At 42.3% G+C, this 23,009-nt stretch overlaps 1 protein-coding gene across 1 annotated transcript in view; it reads right to left on the bottom strand.

Annotated features, from left to right (window-relative positions):
• SLX4IP (SLX4 interacting protein) overlaps positions 1-23,009 on the bottom strand; it is a 206,140-nt gene that overhangs the window by 25,691 nt on the left and 157,440 nt on the right. Inside the window, 1 exon segment of the mRNA XM_070471892.1 lies at positions 2,469-2,546. Coding sequence (XP_070327993.1) covers positions 2,469-2,546 — 78 coding nt within the window.

Genomic DNA, 23,009 nt, shown 5'->3' with positions numbered 1-23,009 from the left:
TGAATGGTAAATGTGCCTCCTTCTCCATCTGTCTGTCCATCTTTCCATTCATCCACGCAGCCCCCATCGACCTCTGGGGTGATGTCTGGAGTGACATTTAGCCCATGTTAACAGTGAATATTCTGGTGTGGGGAATGGGGAGTGGGAAGGTCTTCTCTTCCCCTTTTTTAAAACTTGGTAGTACTGCCTGAGCTGGAGAAGGAAATGGCAACCCACTCTGGTATTCTTGCCTGGGAAACCCCATGGACAGAGGAGCCTGGCAGACTATAGTCCATGGGGTCGCAGAAGAGTCAGACATGACTCAGCGACTAAACAACTGCCTCAGTATTTGTATAATACACATGTATCGTATTTACAACGGAAATAAAGCTAATTTTTTCTAAAAGGGAAAGCCTTCCTTTTAGATGTGACCAATTTTTATTATTCTGAGTCATGAAAGTGAAGCCTTTTACGTGCAATGCACACTGCCCACAAGAAACGGCAGCGGGAGGGCCCTGAGACAGTGACAGAGAACAGGCGTGAAAGTGTCAGCTATGCAGACACAGGACTCCTGCACAGTCAGTGCCTCCACCACTTGGGAGGCCAAGTTACACCAAAATGATGCTCTGGGACCCACTCTCTCCTCACTGCTGTCTCCTCGGGGGCCGCCTTCTCTCCTCCAGCTCACTCTGCTCGGGGCAAGTGGGTCAGCAGCTCCAACAGCACTCTGCCGACCCTGCTCCGAGCCCTGCCCGGGGCTCCACCGCTCACCTCGACTGTGCAGCTGCTCAGCCTCTACAGCGGGGCCTGGCACGCTGCTCTGCTTCTCCTTCCGGCCCTCAGGCAGGGCCCCCGCTGCAGGGCTTGGGTGTGTGTGCTGCTGACCCCACGCGGTGCTCTGGGCTTCCCCGCGGCCCAGCTGGCAGAGAATCCGCCGGCAGTGCGGCAGACCTGGGCTCGATCCCCGGGCTGGGAAGATCCCCTGGAGAAGGGAAAGGCTACCCACTCCAGTATTCTGGCTGGGGAATTCCATGGACTGTATAGTCCACGGGGTCACAAAGAGTCGGACACCACTGAGCGACTTTCACTTTCACTACATGGATGCTTTACCTGGCTAGGTAAGTATAGATGGACATTGAAAAGGCAGAAAAACAAAGTTAACAAAGCAGTTAATATTTATTCACTAATTCTTAGAACATCTTATTGAAATAGGTGATAACCAGTCTGTTTCCTGCTTTCTGGAAGGGGAAATGGAGCCACAGAATTCATTATTTGTACTCCCTCTCCCAACATGACGATCTTGAAACACAGTAGCTCCTCAGTGAATCAGAACCAGAATTCAAGAGACTTCCCTAACCCTCCCAAACCAGGGGGCCCAGGTTCAATCCCCGGTCAGGAAAGTAGATCCCACATGCCACAACTAAGGCCCAGCACAGCTAAATAAATAAATAAATATATATTTTTCTAAAAGAATTAGAATTCAAAATTATTAGTTCTATAAAATGATTCCTCCAAAAAATAAGAATGCTAGAATAGCAGATTTTAAACAATTTGGTGCCAAGTATTTTATCAACAGAAAGCCCTTCACTCTGCTTAGGTTGTAATTGAGATTTGCATTAACATTTAAATAAAGTAAAAATTTAGGCAATGGCAGTACTGTGAAGGGTAGCTAGGCTGTATTTTAACAGATACAAAGTTAACGGATTTATTTTACTAAGAGGATTGAACAGAGTGGAAGACCCACCATGAGAGTAATACAGTCAAGTGACACTTAAACTTAAGAAAGTGCAGGTAATTGCAAAGATTCCAAGACCAAACCTTTATACAGTTAATTTTTTGTTGTTGTTGCTTTGTTTAGAATACTGTATTTTACTTGGAAGTACTACTGCTTTTATTTTTTCCTAAATTTTTACTGGAGTGTAGTTGCCCCACAGTTCATTTTTAATGTCCCTATTTCACATCTTACTTACTAAAATCAGCAAAGGAAGCTGAGCTACATTTTCTTTCCAAAGCTCAGATGGACTTGGAGAGCAGCTGTCAGCATCTGACTCTGTTGCTGGCTGGACACACTTGACCTCGCCAGCCGTGGGGGCAGCAGGCCCCGTCACACACCTAGGGAGAGGCCCTGGCGGCTCGGGACCGGGAACACACTTTCTCACATACACGCTTGCCCTGCACTCCAGGGCCTCAACGTGCACAGACAGTGGTGAAGAGGTTTGCGGCTGAACTGCCTGAAGTGACTCTGGAAGTTCAAGTGCAGGGATGCAGCAGGAAAGGAAGGCGGAGCCTGGCCCCGCTCCCTGGGCTGAGGCAGGCAGTGAACAGAGCAAGATGGAAGAAAATAATCACAAGCGCTTGCAAACACTCTTAATTAGTACCTGAGTTTCATGAAGGCTATGCAGCCACTAGGAATCGACATGCCTTAATTTTCCTTCCTTCTCTAAGGACACACTCATTGTGCAGAATGACCCAAGAAATCGGCTTCTTACCTGTCCTTGGTGAGCCCCTGAGGCAGCGGAGACGTATTCTTCTTTTGAGGAAATAGGCTGTGATGTGAAAGCCATAACCTGAAAAGTGAGTATGATACATCACTCCTGTGGAATCTAATTTTAAAAATGATACAAATGAACTTACTTGTGAATAGAAACAGATTCATAGATTTTGAAAACAAACCTATGGTTACCAAAGGGGCCACGTAAGGGGGGGATATATTAGGGGCGTGGGATTAACATATACACACTACTATATATAAAAAGGTAGTCGACAAGGACCTACTGTATAGCACGGAGAACTACGTTCAACATCCTCTGATCAACCATAACGGAAATGAACATGAAAAAGAATGTGCACATATGCATATAACTGAACGACTGCTGTACCGCCGAAATTAGCACAACAGTGTAAACCAACTACACTGCAATAAAGCAAAACGGAAACACCTGTGAAGCAAAAGAGGTCGGCATCAAATCATACACCTGTCCGTGGAGGAAGCCCACCGGCCCAGCCTGGTGCCTGCCACCCAGTGAGCACTCGGTGACCGCCTGGTGAGGAAGAGAAGGATCTGCAGAGGCCTCTTCCAGAGGAAGAGGTGCACAGTGCCCGGGCAACTCCTAGGAGGCCTGGCCAAGGCACCTGGAACAGCCCCCAGTCACTGAAGCAGCTCAGTTACTGTATCTGGAAAACGGCCTGAGGAGGTCTGACCAAACAGGCCTAACAATCAGGCCCTCAGGCAGGATGCTTAATTCAGGCCTAGTGGTTGTACCACTGGCCACTTTCTGATACTCACTGCTTACCAGCTCACATAATGAAGCATTTAAACTATTTGAAGAGGAGTGTGTTTTGCCTATAAGTTATTCTAATTTAAGTAAAGCCTTTATATAGGATATGATGAAACAAAATATGACATAAGTCCCCCTGCCTCTCCCCAAAAAAGAGGCAGAAAAAAACTCTCCAACTACCAGAATGGCCAAACCGGAAAAGGCCATGAACACCAACTGTTGACAAGAATGTGGGCTAACAGGAATTCTCATGCACTGACAGCTGCTTTCACCATCTAAAGCTGAACTCGAGCATAGACACAGGGTGCATGAATGGCACTTTCACAAAAGTCCCAAACTAGAACTGATGCAAATACCCACCAGAAGTAGAATTTTTCATTAAAAACAAAGTGGGGTGTGTGGGAGGTAATAGTCACACAGTGCAAATCCTACTCTGCCCCTAAAAGTAAATGACCTTCAGTTAGAGGCCATATCAGGACTAAATCTCACAAACATAAAGTTAAGTGAAAGAAACCTGGTCCGAAGGAGTGCACTCCACCTGTAACGATGGAGACACTGCCGTTCCTCTTAGCATCATCAAATTCTGCAGCAACGACACTTCTGTAGTCAAGGAAGTACCAGCATAGTTCCCTCCTCTCTCCACCCCTCCCTTCTTTCCTCCCTTCCAGCCCTGCTCCAAGTATAAAGTACTCTGTCAAATGAGCCTCCTGAAATGATCAAGTAAAAATGTCTGGTTAACACAGTAGGCAACCTGGTGGAAGAATCAAAAGCGAAAGGCCCACCAAGGAAGGGTGAGGGTTCCCAGGTTCCCAAACAACTTCAGCAAATCGCTTATCCTCAGAGACAGGACAGGGGTTAAAAGAGGTGGTCTCCAGGCCCACTGGACTCTCCAAAGACCAATAGGATCATTGTTTTGAAATAATCTGTATACAAAGAATACAATTAAAGAAGTTTCCAGTTCTATATTCAAGTATCCTTCTGTCATCCTCGTAGAAAGATCCAGAACATCAGTGACCACAGACCTGATGTTCTGTCTACACAAGCTGTGACAGCACAATTCCTTTAGCCATGGGGATTTCGCAACAACAGTGACATCTATGACAGGATAATCTCCAGGTTTACGGAGATGAAATATGTTTTTTCCTAACACACTTGAAGTGGATCGCATTTTGGTCATGTGGCTTTCTTCTGCTTAGAATGTCAAACGAAATATGCACACCACTGGCATTATTCTGAGTGCTTTAAAACAAATACTTCAACCCTTAGGTCACCGGGAGAGTGGAAGTGACATCCACATCTGTTTATTTGTCTTGCAGCTGAGGGAGGGGGATGGTAGGAGACATAACAGTCAGGGACATAGAAACACACAAAGAGAAGTGATTTTCAAAGTAATGATTTATTATGTGAGTTTTGCAAGGGACTGAACAACAACAAAAATGCGTTATCAAAGTCACTCTGCCTCTGCTGCGGATCACACTTTAACGCTTATAGTTCCATGTGATTAGGGGTCAGAGAATATGCTCCAATTCTCAAAACTCTTTTCCCTGTACAAAATCTCCAGGAATAGAGTGTTATTGGTAGGAAGAGGCTGAATCTGAAGCTGACTAGGAAAGTTCCAGTACGAGTTCAGGAAGCCTGGCATCTGGAGATACCACTTGAGTGATAACTAAATCCTGCTTGGTCAGCTGTCTCAATACACCCCTTCCCCTCTAGGAGAATAAAGCAGCATAAGTCACACTCTGACTGTTTTACTACTGAGGTTACCAGGAGAGTGGGGTTTACTGCAATCTTTCCTCCTCTGTCCCACTCCCCTCACCGCCCCACGACAGGATCTTAAAGGGTATCCTTCCTAAACTGGTGTCTTCCTCTGGTTTTAGTGGAAAACCCTGCTGAACACATCTATAAAAGAGATGGTAAGCTTACCACATAAAGAGATTTGCACTTGCTTAGTCCAAATTATACTGGCTATGGGAAACCTTACTGTTTAAAGAGAAAGCAGAAAGAGAAAACACAAAAACTGTTTGTGTTGGTTCTTACAGCAACCTAACTCTGATAATGTAAGTAGAGAAACTCACAGCTGTTGAAATACACTGAGCTGACATACTTAGGGAGCTGTATTTCGTTTGTCCACAGATAACAGCAGTGATAAAGATGCATTATCTTTGCTCTTTAATGACATGGGTTTCACAGAATGGAGCAGGCCTCTGAGACTGTGTACTAATCTGGGGCTCAAGCAAAGCTCCACCATGCTCAAAAGCTAAATGGCAGCTTGGCAAAGAATCCAGGGGACCCTCTGCTTCCCCTTCTTGGGCACCAGCTCCAGGCTTGCAATACTGATGCTCTAAAAGCCCAGAACTGGGGTCAGGGCTGGGAGGAAGAAGCAAAATGGAAATCATAAAGTGATAACCTTTTCATCTGAAAATTACATGGCAATGGTATTCCAAAATCTAGAGGCATTTTTAAATCACAATTAAGGACGCCTATTTTCTTGAGAGCTACTGTGGTCCTCCTTAGCCTGAAAAAATCTATCTTTAGCCACAAATAGAGACTGGGATTAGAGAGAGAACTGCTTTATCGTGGAAGCATCTTTCCACCAGTAGTCTTCAGGTAGATCTATTTCAAGAAATAATTGGGTTACCATTGTAGCTTAGACAGTAAAGAATCTGCCTGCAATGCAGGAGACCCAGGTTCAATCCCTGGGTTGGGAGGATATCCTGGAGAAGGGAACAGCAACCCAATTTAGTATTCTCGTCTGGAAAATTCCAAGGACAGAGAAGCCTGGCGGGCCTCAGTCTATGGGGTCACAAAGAGTCAGACAAGACTGATAGACACACACTACACTGCTTAATGTATGAGACGTCCAGTCCCAGCCAGAGACCACAGTCTCCCCAGCAGCCCCCAAAGTCTCCTATCCCTGCATCTCCCAACTCCATACTTTATAAGGAGCTGCTGCACTCCCCACCACCTTCCAACCGACAACCTTACAACCCCCAGCGACGTTCCAGATGACAACCTGTTACCACACGCACTTCCTTCTACTCTTCTCCAAAGAACATCAAGTATCTGAGAGAAGAAAGGAGATGGGGTCATATTTGTGAGGTAAAGAAAGGGTGGTCTCTGCCTTAAGGACAGAGTTCTGCTACTATTTCATTTAGCATTCTGTCTAAAATAAACTGCTCCAAATGGCTTTATTATAAATTTAGAGACACTACGAAATAGAAAGGAAAAAACAAACAAAAAAATCAAATATGAGTTGAACAAGTTCCACCCTGACTTAGTGTGGCAGCAGATTAGTCTTAAGTAGTACTGTGCTCCAATGAGTAATAGTACTTTTGAAGGGAGTGGTTGTTTATTTGGGTCGTTATATTAACATTTCATTGTCCCAAGATGCTAAGAGCAAATCTCCAACATGGAGTTTTTACTGTAAAGCCATCCAGCTTCACTTACTTTCCAGGGGATTCCTGGCCAATGTGACCTGAGCTTCCGCAAGACTGCCAAGGGGAAGCTGCGGTCCAGCTTGTGGTGGGAAGCCCTCTCCCACTGTGATTAGGAAAGCAATTCACAGGAGCCTGGGAAACCGCCTTGGGCTCACCTGCTGAGCCCTTGGACGGCTAGCCTGGGGAATGGGCAGGAAAGCACCACTCACAGTATGCTCCACCCACCACTCGGTGAATCCCCTCCAGCAAAGGCTTCTCTCAAACCACAGGAAGCCCTCAGCAAGACCTACTGTGGCTCACAGCACTTCTCTGCCTGGGACAACTGCCTCGTTTTCACAAGCATGAAAAATTTCAAACACCCAGAAAAGTGGAAAAACAGTGCCATGAACACTCAAAGCCCATCATCTAGACTCAATAATGGTTAATACTAATAATTATAAAGGATAATTGATAATTATAATATAATAATGATCATATTTCACATACACACTTGCTATATACCATTTCAGAACAGACATCATGACGAATAACTCCACAATATGTAATACAGACTCCTAGACGAAGACATTCTCCTACATCACAAAATCCCATAATCGTAACTGACATGACATTATTGCTTAAATAGTCCACATTGAAATTCTCAAACTGTCCCCCAAATCACTGATACTCCTCCTGAATTAGAATCCAACCAAAGGTCAGGCACTGCATCTGGTTTTGTCTCTTTCACCTAGAATAATCTCTCTCTCTCCCTTTTATCCACTATTTTAGAATGCCAGCCACTTATTAATTTTGATGGTTTCTTTAGCTGTTGCAGGAAATTGTAAGCTTAAACTAAAGCTGTGATCACAATTTGAAGTCTAGAACAGAGATGATTTGAAGATTTAGTCCTAAAGTTGATTTCAAAGAAACCAAACCTTAAATTTATAAATACTTCAACTTTCAGCAAAGGTAAGCTTACCTAGGCAGGTGGGACACTGGTCTCATATGGGTCTACCTTTGCTATAAGAAAGGGCACCTGGTGGCAGTCAGATGCCTCCTGGCTGAACTAGCAGCAGCTCCCTCCTGTGAGCCGGTTCAGGCTTGTGACCATTCCCAGGCTGAGGTCCTGAGTCAAGGCTCACTCACCAGCGGAAGACTTGAGGAAGATTTAACAGGACAGCAGGAAGGAAGGGGCTGATACCTATCAGGCACGGACAATGTCTTGGTGCTGGACTACTCCAGGAACATAGAACACACTGAAAAGATGGAGACTGTGTCTGTTTTAAAGCTCTTCTGTTCAGGAGAAATGATGTCATAAGTCAAGACTTCTGGAGCTGTGCCTATTTGGAAAGTGATACCTGTCCTTATCAGATGGTCAAGGCTAGAAAAGTCATGAGTTTGATACCATCTGTTAGAACTTAAAGGACAAACTAAGTATGACATGGGGCCTTGGGAAAAGACTTTATGGAGCCCTCTGAAACATTTTGTGGGTCTCAGTGTGACCTTCATCACTGCTGATGTGGGTGTGGATGTAGAAAGAAATTGTTCTGTGGGAACCAAAAAACAAGAGTCCCGTCATAAGTTTAAGAATACACACAGGAGCCTAGTCTAAGACCACAACTGGGAAACAATTTGGGTGGGTAAATGGAATATTTGGTCCTGGGTTAAAAATTTCACTTATTACCCAAGACATTTAGAGACTCCAAAAAATTTCCCTTGAGATAACATTTCATGTCTTTAAATAAGGACAGTGCTGGACTCTGAGTCACAATAAAGCTATGTCTATTTGATGCCAAAACAAATGGGCAAACTGGTTAGATCCATTAAAGAAAAAAAAAAAAAAAAAAACCTGTGAACAAAATAATTACTTGTGGCCAAATTTATTCAGGAAAAAAAAAAAACAAATTTTCTACCTGGAACCTCACTACCGTAACCTGACAGACTCTGTATGTAATACCACTGGCCACATGCTATTACTATTTACAAGATCCATCAGTTCAGTTCCATTCAGTTCAGTCACTCAGTCATGTCCGACTCTTCGCGACCCCATGGACTGCAGCATGCCAGGCTTCCCTGTCCATCACCAGCTCCCCAAGATTGCTCAAACTCATGCCCATTGAGTCGGTGGTGCCATCCAACCATCTCATCCTCTGTCGTCCCCTTCTCCTCCTGCCTTCAATTTTTCCCAGCATCAGGGTTTTCCAAATGAGCCGGTTCTTCCCCTCAGGTGGCCGAACTATTGGAGTTTCAGCTTCAACATCAGTCCTTCCAATGAATATTCAGGACTGATTTCCTTTAGGATGGACTGGTTGGATCTCCATGCAGTCCAAGGGACTCTCAAGAGTCTTCTCCAACACCAGTTCAAAAGCATCAATTCTTCGGTGCTCAGCTTTTTTTATAGTCCAACTCTCACATCCATACATGACCACTGGAAAAACCACAGCTTTGACTAGATGGACCTTTGTAGGTAAAGTAATGTCTCTGCTTTTTAATATGTTCTTCAGGTTGGTCACAGCTTTTCTTCCAAGGAGCAAGAACTTTTTAATTTCATGGCTGCAGTCACCATCTGCAGTGATTTTGGAGCCCCCAAAAGTTAAGTCTGTCACTGTTTCCATTGTTTCCCCATCTATTTGCCATGAAGTGATGGGACCAGATGCCATGATCTTAGTTTTCTGAATGCTGAGTTTTAAGCCAACTTTTTCATTCTTGTCTTTCACTTTCATCAAGAGGCTCTTTAGTTCTTCGCTTTCTGCCGTAAAGGTGGTGTCATCTGAGTATCTGAGGCTATTGATATTTCTCCCAGCAATCTTGATTCCAGCTTGTGCTTCCTCCAGCCCAGGGTTTCTCATGATGTACTCTACATATAAGTTAAATAAGCAGGGTGACAATAAAGAGCTTTGACGTACTCCTTTCCTGATTTGGAACCCATCTGTTGTTCCATGTCCAGTTCTAACTGTTGCTTCTTCACCTGCATACAGATTTCTTAGGAGGCAGGTAAAGTGGTCTGGTATTCCCATCTCTCTAAGAATTTTCCAAAAAAAAAAAAAAAAAAAAAGAATTTTCCACAGACTGAGAAATTATCATTTCAGATTATTTTCCCATACTGCTTTCCTATTTTTTTTGTTTATAAGAGTATATAAACCCTTAACATTAAATATGAAAACTGTGCTTACATAATATTCAAGCACAGATGAAATGATATTCAAAACAATGGTTCCCCACAGTAATGATGGGAGTGATGCGATACTGGATACTTATAAAACTCAAAGTTACCAACAAAGTCCTTCACTCACATTTACATAACCATGTATAAAAGAAACAGACTTTTAACAAATCTTCTAAATGAAGTAGCTAGTTGCTTGAACTCTTGGCTCTTGAAACAGGTCCTCTGCAAAATCTGTCCAACTTCCCGTGCCCGACTCGAAGAAATACAGACGAGGCATGCCCTCTGTGGGCTCTGTGTCTTGCGATTGGTGCACCGCAGCTCCGACAACCGTATGCATTGAGTTCTTGAGCCATGGTACCATTCCAACAGGATCACAGACTCACAGGACAGGAAAGATCTTTGAGAAGTCACCTGGTCCACTTCTTGCTTAGTACTCAGACCATATTTAAACCACATTTCAAAAGCAACACTGAAAATGAAAAATGCCATGCCTCTGTGTGGGCAGCTCAGTTCTTCCTTTATCACTGGAGCTGAGGTTGCAGACTAAAACGCTTAAGGGGCAAGGCAGGTAACAGGAGGGGCGGGGTTCCGACCTGGAGAACTGGAGAAAGCACACAGCTGGTTTAAAGAGGGGCCGTCGCTTCGGAATTCCAGCCATCAGGTGCCACTGGGAACTCCGGCACAGGATACTAGACTTTATGCCTTGCCAGAAAAGCTGGAAATCTAAATTTTCATGTGAGACCTCCCAAATTTCAAATTAGCAATGAATTCAAAATTTTAAAATATACTCTGCAGTCCAAAGAAAATGTTCCCAAGCTTTGGCATCACACGGTCAGTTTGCAATCTTTAATCTGAGTCACTCACACTCTAGTTGAAGCTCATTTTCCTGTGTCTTGTCTTCAGCAGAGTTGAAGGAAAGCTGGCCGCTATCACGTGCTTGGAGACAGGTATTCAGTTTCAATGTAGTCATTTACTCTAGGCTAAATAAACCCAGGTCCTTGACCTCACTACACAGGATGTGTTTATCTACATTTAATCATCTTTCTGACACTTCTAAGTCCTGATGGTAAAGATACACAGTTAATGGTCTGATTCAATGTGGGGGAAAACGAAAAGACTATACCATTTTAGAAAACAATAATTGCATGAAGATGTAAGATCTGTATTTTTAAAAAACAGAAAAGCTCACATTTAGGAAAAAAAGGACTTGAAAACATTTGAGTAACATATCATGTTCTTGGTTGGAAGGCTTAACCAGTGTTAAGATGTGAATTGTCCCTTTATTTATTTAACAAACATGTACTGCATCACTATTATACACCAGACAATTCCAATCAAAATCACAATGAAAATGTTATTTCTGTGCGTGAAGGGAGGAGGCAGTTTGGGAGTTGCCAAGAAGAATTGGAAAAGATAATCTCAAAGAAGACTAAAAATAAAATAGATACAAAATAGGGGGAAAATTAAAAATGAAAAAAAATTCTAATTAAAAGTAATATACACTTAATGTATTAAAAAAAAAAACTAAACAGAAACAAAAAAGAGGCATAAAGAGATGGTTAAATCATCAAAAATCCAACCACCCAGAGACAGTCACTTGTCACCTTAACTTCAATATCCTGCAGATGTTTTTTCAAGATATATAATCACACACACATTCTCTTTTTACACAAATGGAGAGAGGTTAGAAATGCTGCTTTATAATCTGATTTTTTAACAAGCCTCAATGTAAAGTACATTGACTTTGTGCATGGTATCCGTTAGGAATCTACTTTTACTCTTTCCCCAATGAATACTCTATTGAACAATCAAGTAGAAGGTCCCCAGTGATCTGAAATGCCAGCTCTATCATACATAAACTGGTCTTTCCCAGTTATTTTGCTCCATTGACTAAGAGCCAGCGCACACTGTGTTAACTACCTCAGCTTCATTTATAAACCGCAGCATCCAGTACTGCAAGTTCCTCTCCTGACCCTCAGCACAGTTTCCACTCTTCATAAAATTACCTGGAGTTATTCTTGGCCCTTCATACTGTCATATAGCTTTTAGTATTAGCTTGTCAAACTTCTTGAAAAAAACTCTGTTGGGAGTTGTGGTTAGAAAGACCTTCAATCTATAGATTAAGTTGGGGAAAATAAGATCTTTATAATAATGAGATTTCATAAGCATTTAACATGGTAAGTCTCCCAATTACTTTTAAGGACTTTTAAAATGTCTTTCGATAAAGTTTTAAAATTTTCTACATAAATTTATTGCATACTTTATTAAGTTTATTATGAGGAACTTCCTTTTATTGCTACTGCTATAGATATCAGCTCCTAAAAATTACATTTTCCAACTGTCTGCTATAATAAAGTAATTTCTATATGCTGACCTACAGCTGAAAAATGTATTAAATCTTCTTATTAACTGTAATAATTAGTCTGCATATTTCCTTTAGACTTTTCTATGGACACATTTACTCCCCAAAATTTTTTTCTTTATTTCCAATATTTCACCGGTATTATTTTCCCTGTCTTATTGTTTGGGCTGGAACCTCCAGTAATTGTTGAATTTTGTAGTAACCACCTTGTGGTCCTCTCAGTTATAAAAAGGGATGCTTTTAATGTTTTACCACTGAGAACAATATTTGCTATAGACTTTTGCAGACATGATCCTAATCTTTCCAAGAATTTTTATCATGAATGATAGCTACTTTTTTTCAATCTAGTTACCATATGCACTGTTCCCCTTTAACATATTAATGTTGTAAATACTAATAGGCTTTCTAATTATGAACCAACTTGGCATCATGTCATGATTCCTCTTCCACATCATCAAATGTGGGTTGCTAACATTTAGTTTAGGATTTCTGTTTTTATTGTTTGAGTGAGACTGACTTGTAATTTTCCTCTCTTTTATTGTCCTTATCTGGTTTTAGTGTCAAGTTATACTAACCTCATAAAATGAGTTGGAAATGTTAGCTATTATTCTATTATACAAAGTTGGAATTACTTATTTCTTAAATTTTGAGGGAATTCCCTGATAAAATGTTCAGATCTGGTACTTCTGAAATAGTGGTCTAAATTCTTTTACAGGGGTTATTAAGGTTTTCTATTTATTCTTTTTTGGCCCCACTTTGGGGCATCAGGGGTTCCCCTGGTGGCTCAGACAGTGAAGAATCTGCCTGCAGTGAGGGAGACTGGGGTTCAATCCCTGGATTGAGAAGATTCCCCTACCCACTCCAGTATTTTTGCCTGGGGAATTCCATGGACAGAGAAGCCTGGTGGGCTAGGCTACAGTTTAAGTCAGACGTGACTGGGAGACTGACATTTTGGGGCCTCAGATCTGTGTCCCTTGATGGGGAGTGCAGAGTCTTTCTTTTTTTTGGTTACGCTGCTGTGGGGGTTTCTAATTGTGGGGTCTCCTCTTGCTGTGGAGCACAGGCTCTAGGTACATGGGCTTCAGTAGTTGCAGGGCATGGACTCAGCAGTTATGACATATGGGCTTAGCTATTCCGAAGCCTGTGGAATCTTCCTGGACCAGGGATCTAACTTGTGTCCCCTGCATTGGCAGGCGGATTCTTAACCACTGTACCACCAGGGAAGTCCTCTATTTATTCTAAACTTGACTTTGCAGCTTATCTTTTTCTATGAATTTTTTCCCTTTTCACCTAAGTTTTCAAATTGACTAGCATGAAGTGGTTCTTAATAGTCTTTCATTAGTCTTAATTTCTACTGACATTTAATTACATCTTTTTCATTACTAGTATTTCTACTTCTAGCAATTCTCACTTTTTTCACCCCCGATTTAACACATTTTCTGTATAATTTCTGTATAGTCTTTCATTTCTCTCCTCTATTTTTCTTGCGTTTATTAAGTTGCTCTAACTTCTTAAGCTAAATGCTTAACTCATTCATTTTCAGCCTTTCTCTTAGGTATGCCCTACTTCTGGAAAGTAGTCTTTTAATTATCATTCACTTTAAATGTTTTCTGATTTCAATTCAGACTTCATTTCTGACCCACATATTATGTACAAATGTGCTTCTTAATTTCGAAAAGTACCTCTTTGTTATTGATTTCTAAGCTAATTTTATCACAGAGAATGTGATCTTACAATGATCATATTCTTTGAAATTTTTTGAGGCTTGCTTAACAGTTTAATGCAATCTAGTTTCATAAATGTTCTTTGCATATTTGATAAATATGAGCATTCTCTGGTTACTGAGTTCAGTGTTCAAAATATGTCCATTGGTTTAAATTTGTCATTTGTTTTGGTCCAATCTTCCACCTTTTTATCTTTTCATCCTTGTGATCAATTAATTAATGAGAATGGGGAGCTAAAGATCTCCCTTTGAGATGGCAGACTTAGCAAATATTTTTCAACTCTGTCCATTGAGCATGATATTTTTAGGAACTGTATTATGTACATATAGGTTTAGAACTTTTATATGTTCAATGAATTGAATCTTTACTCAATAGTCAGTGATTTTCTTTAACGTTAGTAATGTACTGTGTCTTAAAGATTTTTTGATTCAACACTAATATGCCTGCTCCAGCTTGCTTTTCAATGGTATTGGTCGAATGTATCCTTTTCCTTCCTCTTACCTTTGACTTTTCTGAAGTCTTATGTTTTAGGAGTATCTCTTATAAACAGCACATGAATAAAATCTTTAACAATCTAGTAAAAAATATCTGATCATTGTTACCAATAAATATAGGTTAGTATCTATTCTTTTGTTTCACTTTTTCTGTGTTTTCTTTTCAAGACTCCTTTATTGCCATCTTGGGTTGACTTATTTGTTTTTCCTCCATTCTTTCCATTTTCCTCCTCCTACTCTGAAATTTGTATCATCCCTGTCTATTCACAGCCTTCCCTTGTGGCTCAGCTGGTAAAGATTCTGCCTGCAGTGCAGAAGACCTGGGTTCGATCCCTGGGTTGGGAAGATCCCCTGGAGAAGGGAAAGGCTACCCACTCTAGTATTCTGGTCTGGAGAATTCCATGGACTGTATAGTCCATGAGGTCACAAAGAGTTGGATATGACTAACTTTCACTTCCACTTTTCATTTTTCTATTCTTGCAGAGTTCACATTATTTTTTTTCAAATGAATATTTAACCTAATAAGTCTAAAGCTAGTCTACCTTTTTACCACCCTCCCAAAAAGTCAAGACCTACAGATGCTTTAACTAATCTCCCACGCCCCTCTTCCACTACATACCTGCCAATGCTTTCTAGGATTTTAGCTTTATCTTGATTTTTATAAATCCCATAAGTTACTCACTTTTGTTGCTTAGCAGCATCTGCACAGTTATCATTTTCTTTGTTTGCATCTGACTGTTTATCAGGCCTCTTCTCTGGGATCATGCCCTGCTTCTAAACAAGAGCCTTTGAAAGTCCTTTTAATGACATCTTTGTGAGCAATAAGCTTTTTCAGTTGTCTCTATGTTTAAAATTTCTTTATTTCACCTTCAATCTTGAAAAACAACTTCACAGAATATAGAATCCTAGGGTGACAATTATTTTTTTCTCAGAACTTTGGAAAAAAGGCATGCCAGTGTTTTGGATTCTACTTTTTTCCCGTTAAATTAATTAATTGCTCTTTAAAAGATGATGTGTCTTTCCCTTCTGGCAGCTTTTAAGATCTCTTTTAAGTCTTTGGTGTTTCGGAACTTAATTAAAGTCATATATTGGAATGGGTAGCCATTCCCTTCTCCAGGGTGTCTTCCCCACTCAGGGATCAAACCTGGCTCTCATGCATTGCAGGTGGACTCTTTACCGTCTGATCACCAGGGAAGACTGACTAACACTTTAAGTGTTTGGTGTTTTGGAATTTACTACAATATATCTAGGATCTTTTGAAAAATTTATCCTGCTGGGATCTGCTGAGATTTCTTAAACCAGAGAACATATGAACATATTCTTCACTGTTTTTCTAAAGCTGTTAATCTTTTCCACTTCAATTTTTGCCTCCTACTGTCTTTTTCACTGTTTCCTGGAACTTTGATTTTTTTAAATGATAAATTTGTTTTCTCTTTTCCTAATTTCCAGAATCCTGCTAAAACTTTGACCAATATGAAATTGCCACATTCCATTCCAGAAAAGTGTGAAAGTGAAAGTGTGAAAGTGCTAGTTGCTCAGTCATGTCTGACTCCTTGTGACCCCATGGACTAGCCCACCATGCTTCTCTGTCTATGGAATTCTCCAGGCAAGAATATTACAGTGGGTTGCCATTTCCTTTTCCAGGGATCTTTCAGACCCAGGGATCGAATCCAGGTCTCCCGCATGGCAGGTGGACTCTTTACTATCTAAGCCACCAGGGAAGCCCAATTCAAATTCCTACCAGGAGTATACCATCATGTCCATTTCCCCACACTTGCACCAATACTGGATCTTCAAATACAGAACAGGTGTGCATGGCTTCACCAGTGCTCATGGCTTTTTTTTTTTTTTTTTTTTTTTTGCTCATGGCTTTTTAATCTCTATTTCTTTGACTGTAAGTAAGGATAAGCTTTATTTCAGATTCATTTGTATGTCTACATGTCCTCTGTTCATTTCTATTAGGGAACAGAGCTTTTCTGAAGTTATCTTTCACACTGATTTATAAGCATAATTTTATAAGAACTACATTGACCTTTAACTGAAAATTTTTTCTTCCCATAGTATCACTTATATTTTAACTGTTTATAGTATTTTTATTTGGCCAAAGTATTTTCCAATTTTATTTAGTCAAATACATGTCTTGATTTGAAATTCTGATATAAAGCTTTTTCTCACGCCAAAAGAAAACAAAATCACTTACATTATCATTTTCTTATTATATTTTTATCTTATGTTTAAGTAAAACGTTACAAACTAGTGGGCTACGAAGGTGCACATGGTGTTATCAAAGTTTCTAACTTAGTTACAAGCATTTTAAGGACTCAGAAACTTTACAGGACAATACGGACTTCCAGCTTTGCTTGAAAAGTCAGAATATGTAGCACACGGGGCTGCATTTCTGTGATGGCACACAGTGGCAAAGCTGGTAGAAGTTCCTGCAAGCCCAGTGGGGCAAGGTGAGGATCGCGGGTCGCCACAGGACTAATGAGAAAGGGACATGTCCAAGGGACACTTCAGGGACAGAAGCAGAGACAGGTTTGGTGGTCAACAACCAGTGAGGGCAGAAGGGGTCCCAGTGACACATTTCCCAGCTTCGTTGAGGGGGCGAATGGAGGCCTCTGAGGGAACGGGGCGGGGGGCTGGTGGTGGTGGGGATCAGTGAGACCATGATCCAAGCTTTAGACAGTGAGCACACCTGTCTGGGAAGCACACAGAAATGAGGCGTGGATTTCAGAGGGAAGTGAAGACCGGAGATAAATGCTGAGTCAACTCTGGCCAAAGGGCAAAAACGTCCACCGTGGAGCACGTCAACCGAGACGTGAAGAGGACGAGGAAGAGGCAGAGGCGCCCACAGACGTGGCTGGACAGGAAGAAGGGTAGCCAGGGGAGAGAAGTCTTAGAAGCTAAGGGAAAAGAGTGTCAGGATCCAATGCGTTAGCAAAGGCAGAAATACAACAGAACACTAGGCGCTGACAAACAAGAGGTGGCTGAAAGCACTGCTGAGGTAAGTCACAGCAGAAGAATGAACGAGGGTGACAAAGAGGGCACGAAGGACAAGCCTCTATTCTAGGCACTCTGCAAAGATGAGGAGCTCTAGGGGAACCACAGAAGTGAAGGCAGCGCATCACGCATCCCCGTTTCGCTGCCCAGGCTCTGCCGGCTTTCTCAGCAGGCACTGCCTCTCAGTCTGGAAGGCCCTTCCTGTGGTTCTGGCCTTCAGACAGGCGGTCATTGCTGTCTCCTCCAGGTGGAGGTAGTCTGTTTTCTGTTCTCTATCCAATACTCAGCCTATGTCTGCAACGAGCATTCCTCTCAGGATTGTCAGTCATTTGGGATTTGTATCTCCTTTACAAGGCGCTAGGTCTTTTTGCCATTTTTGATGCACTCATCCAGCCATGGATGAAAACACCAAATATGTCCAACATTTATCATCAATCCTATTGTCTCTTCTAGTTATTAAAAAACCACTGTGAAGTTCAAGCAACCATCTATGGGTCTCGAGTTTTTCCAACTCCCAAGCATGAGCTCCCTGCCCATATCTAAATCATTTTGGGAATCTGAACCTCCAAAGCTAGGGTCTTTCACACATGCATAGGATTCCTGCAACCCTCATATCTGATAATCTATGTAGAGCTGGGGAGGTGCCAGAGAACTGGGTTGTTTTTAGAAAGCTCCAGGGGATTCTGATGCACAGTTTAGGTTTGGAAGTCACTGCTCTAAATCTTATTTTGCTGATTTACTGGTCTGTTATAATGAAATTAGTAGCAAGAGGCTTGCTAGAGTAATGGTGGTACTTTACAAAGTTCTCAGAAGACAAAAACAAAATGCAAGTTCTGTAAGTGAATATAAGAGAGAAGCCATCCTGGTTCCTTAAACACAAATAGGCCTTAGCAAGAATACTACAGCAACAGTGAAGAGGCATGGAGAGAAAGCTAATTTCTAAGGTACTCAATGCCCAAACTACCAAGACAATTTATGAGAAGCCAATGCTCAATTATTATTGCACCTCTGGAAGATTTCAAAGAACACCTCTCATGCCTTCTTTGTTTTCTTTTCTCTCTCTTAACTGCCTGCTGATCAAGTTTTTCATATGGAAAAAAACCCAAAAATCTCACCACGGGCTTTTCCTTTTTTTATCTTCCATAAGTCCTTAGAGTTCACACAAAATGTTTATCATTTTGATATCTAAAAATTAAAGCGATAGGTATACAATGACTTATGATCTTAATTAAGACGCTAAATCAGATCTCATATAGGTCTGGTTAAAAAAGGAACCAACCTGGATGCTACAGGCAAAGTTTAGAAGAGTACATAATGTGGTCTTTTAAACGTTGTTTTGTTTATATTTACTATAGTTCAGTTCAGTTCAGTTCAGTCACTCAGTCGTGTCTGACTCTTTGCAACCCCATGGACCGCAGCACGCCAGGCCTCCCTATCCATCACCAACTGCTGGAGTTCACCCAAACCCATGTCCATTGAGTCAGTGATGCCATCCAACCATCTCATCCTCTGTCGTCCCCTTTTCCTCCTGCCCTCAATCTTTCCCAGCATCAGGGTCTTTTCAAATGAGTCAGCTCTTTGCATCAGGTGGCCAAAGTATTGGAGTTTCAGCTTCAACATCAGTCCCTCCAGTGAACACCCAGGAATGATCTCCTTTAGGATGGACTGGTTGGATCTCCTTGCAGTCCAAGGGACTCTCAAGAGTCTTCTCCAACACCACAGTTCAAAAGCATCAATTCTTCGGCGCTCAGCTTTCTTTATAGTCCAACTCACATCCATGCATGACTACTGGAAAAACCATAGCCTTGACTAGACGGACCTTTGTTGACAAAGTAATGTCTCTGCTTTTCAATATGCTGTCTTGGTTGGTCATGACTTTCCTTCAAAGGAGCATGCGTCTTTTAATTTCATGGCTGCAATCACCATCTGCAGTGATTTTGGAGCCCAGAAAAATAAAGTCATCCACTGTTTCCCCATCTATTTGCCATGAAGTGATGGGACCAGATGCCATGATCTTAGTTTTCTGAATGTTGAGCTTTAAGCCAACTTTTTCACTCTTCTCTTTCACTTTCATCAAGAGGCTTTTTAGTTCCTCTTCACTTTCTGCCATAAGGGTGGTGTCATCTGCATATCTGAGGTTATTGATATTTCTCCCGGCAATTTTGATTTCAGTTTGTGCTTCCTCCAGTCCAGTGTTTCTCATGATGTACTCTGCATATACGTTAAATAAGCAGGGTGACAATATGCAGCCTTGACGTACTATAGTAGAAATATCAAAAGAACCAATGGAAAATACTGACTGATAAAAAGATCATAAAACAGAAACTCCATTATCACCACATATACATTGTTAATATTAGAGTAAAAGAGATACAACCAAGCATCACATGCTGCCCAATGAGAGGCTGTGGTAAGTAAGCCCAACTACCACAAAGGACTCCGGCACGAGGGACAACCACAGGGGACCTGACTTCATCAAAGCGCTCACTGCCAGGCTACGGGAAACACAGGGCTGGAAGGGCATGTGAACACCACCGTGTAGATGCAGCCAAACCCCAAATGTGGGAAATTCCAGAGGACACTTGACCCAGTTTCTTCAACAAGTAAATAGCATCGAAAAAAAGCTGGGAGGAGTGTTCTCATGGTTCAAAGAGATATTTATCTTAGGTAAAGAGAACCAGCGGAATGCAATCAATGTGTAGATCAACTTTGTTTGGACCCTGATTTGAACAAACCAATTATAAAAGAATTGAAGAGATATTCAGAGAACTCTGAAAACAGACTATATATCTGATGATATTAATATATTTCTTTTCCTGGGTGGCACTCTGATCATTTAAAAAACACACCAAAAAAAACCCTCATCTTTTAGAGCTAAGTATACTGAATCATTTTTGTGTAAAATAATATGATATCTAGCATTTACTTTAAAACAATTGGGGGGAGGGACAGGAAAAAGCACAAATGAAATAACACTGGCCATATGTTAAAGATATGATGCTGGACGATGGAAGTGGGGGTCCACTGCATGATTTTATTGTTGTATGTATTTGAAATTTCTAAGTTACAAAGTGAGAATGAGGATTCTCTTGAAGAAGCTTAATTTTTTAAAAAGAAACACCATCACTGGATGAAAATATTCAAGAAACTTAAAAAAGATGCATATTTTTGTTTTAAATATTTTGTGTTAACAACAGCCTTCTTTCAGTCTCAGAACATAAATCTTGATTAAAGCTTGCTTTTCGAGGTAATTTGCTCATTTTGGAAATAATATTTTATAAAGAATGCAAAAGTATTCTTTATATGTTGTGAAATTCAGCAGTAGTCTTTAGAATCATCTTTTCTAAGGGGATCAAAAGGCAACCAAAGCAGAAATAGCCCAACAGGTGACTATAAAGCTCTATCTTTATGAAGCCTCAGTAAACACACTGCTGTACTTAGAACAGGAATCATAACCTCACTCTGAGATTCTTTAACTATTAGCAGCCCAAGCTGAAAATATAACTTGATTACAGATATAGCTATATGGATAGGTATAGATACAGATATATATATATATATTTTGCAGACTCAAGCCACAACACCAAAATTAAGTATGGAATTAAAAAGTCCACCATTCTTTAAAAAATACAGCCTTGCAGTAAAATGAGCATACTGCTAAAAACTGAATGTGAGGAATCTGACAGGCTGAGCTCAAGGAGACCTTCCCACTAAAAACACAGACTCCAAGTAAAAGGAAAAGCAGGTTTAAATCCATTGCTGAGACTGGGAGAAAGGGAGGCGTCCAGGAAAGAGAGGAATGGAGAGGGCAAGAGTAGGACTGCAGCGAGCAGACCCCCTCAGGCCCGTGGAGAGGGTCAGACGCACCCGGGCAAGGGCTAAGCTGTCCCCTGGCCATATCCCGTGCTGCCGCCCAGCCCTGGGAGGAGGCGCTGCTCTATCATTCCATCAAAACCCCATTCCCACTTGACTTGTGTATTTTTCTTTTGCTGAATGCTGAGAACTCACCATCCCCTGAGGCTCCACAAAGCCTCCCAGAACGTTTCATTATCCCAAACCTCCCAGCTTCCTGGCGGTGCCTCCCACAGAACCACTTTCCTTCCCCTGTTCTTTCTCTCTCCACTCACGTTTTCAAGATCACGCTTAAACTCACTTGACTGAGATCTGAGACGCAGGTCCCTGCTCTTTTCACAGCAACTTTCTCTCTTCCGTTAATTGCTTTTATGAGAAGGGCCACATGATGCGAGCCTCTCCACTTGGTATCTGAAGACGCCTGGCCCTCTGCAGACTCTGGAGTGGCCCACGGGGAGGCCTGGGGCTCTGTGAGCCTCAGAGCTGAGGCCACCCCTGCAAGGGCAGGAGCTCACGCGTTTCCTCCAGCCTCGAGCCCTGCAGCGTCCCTCTCATGCTCCTCCAAGGCCGTGCGCTACTTGCTGGCTTACTGCATTTGCCTTCACCCTTTCTCAGGGGCACTTGCCTCCCACAAGCCTACTGTGCCCAGGTCTTACAAGAAGCTCTAGTACTCAGAGTCCCCCGACATGCCAGCCCTGACCACACTTGCTGTCATCACCCCCAGCCCCGGGCCCTGGACTTGCCCTGAGCTCCCAAGCTCTGAGGCCCACTTCTTTCCCATCCACCTGTGTCTGCCCTTCCACTTTGCTCATTCCTGCCATTAAAATCCCTTCTCAAGGCACTGGGCAGGGGTCAACTTTTCCTCAGCTCCCTTCTCAAAATAGTTTTTCTAACAAACCAACCAAGAAAAACTTTACTGAACTCAGTAAAAATCAGAGATTCCTTGGAAATGGCAGTAAGGCCATCAGGGTTAAACAAGCTTGGGATGCGCATCTTTGCCCAGAAGATCTTTGCTAGTCATGTAACAGAAGCCGAACATGACGGCACACATCATACTGATGAGCTGTCATGCAGGTGCAGGCTGGCAGCACACTGGAGTTTCCCATATTCTCAAGGCATTCTGCTGAAAATGATCGCAGAAGAGGAGTTATAGGGACCAACATGAATAGGAAATGTGTGTGTGTGTATATGTTGTCCTGTCAGAAGCTGTTCCTCTAACAGTAATACTCAAACTGGAGGCATCCAAGCCCTGCTGCTTGCGCGTCTACCCCAGAGAGGTGACAGAGGCGCAGGAGGACGATGAAGGGCAACAGCAGACGTGCGGAACTGTGGGTGCCAAGAAAGGGCGTGTCCAGTTAGACAAGGGGGAGGACGAAGTCATCCGGGAGGAGGGGGCCCCCAAGGCACCTCCCCCAGGGACACCCAGGCGCAGTGTGGAAGCGTCAGGTGGGTCGCGCTAGGAGCACGAGGATGGTGGGGGGCATGGCACCCACGTCTGTGTAAAGCCACAGGCCACTCCTGGTGGCTCCTGGGGATGCTGGAGGGTAGGGTTCAAAGTGCACAGGAGGAAAGGGGTGAAGGATGAGGCGGGACAGATACGCAAAGGAGACCAGACTTTAAGCCACAGTCAACCTTACAACCTAAAGTAAAGGATTTTAATGAGAGTGACTGAGACTCATGTGTGTCCCCAGTCATACCTTACAGATACTGATAACCCCGAGGCTTTCCCATTAATAGG

This window comes from Odocoileus virginianus, chromosome 9, assembly GCF_023699985.2.
Source record: "Odocoileus virginianus isolate 20LAN1187 ecotype Illinois chromosome 9, Ovbor_1.2, whole genome shotgun sequence".
Classification (NCBI taxonomy): domain Eukaryota; kingdom Metazoa; phylum Chordata; class Mammalia; order Artiodactyla; family Cervidae; genus Odocoileus; species Odocoileus virginianus.
This window is presented reverse-complemented; position numbering and strand designations above follow the sequence as displayed.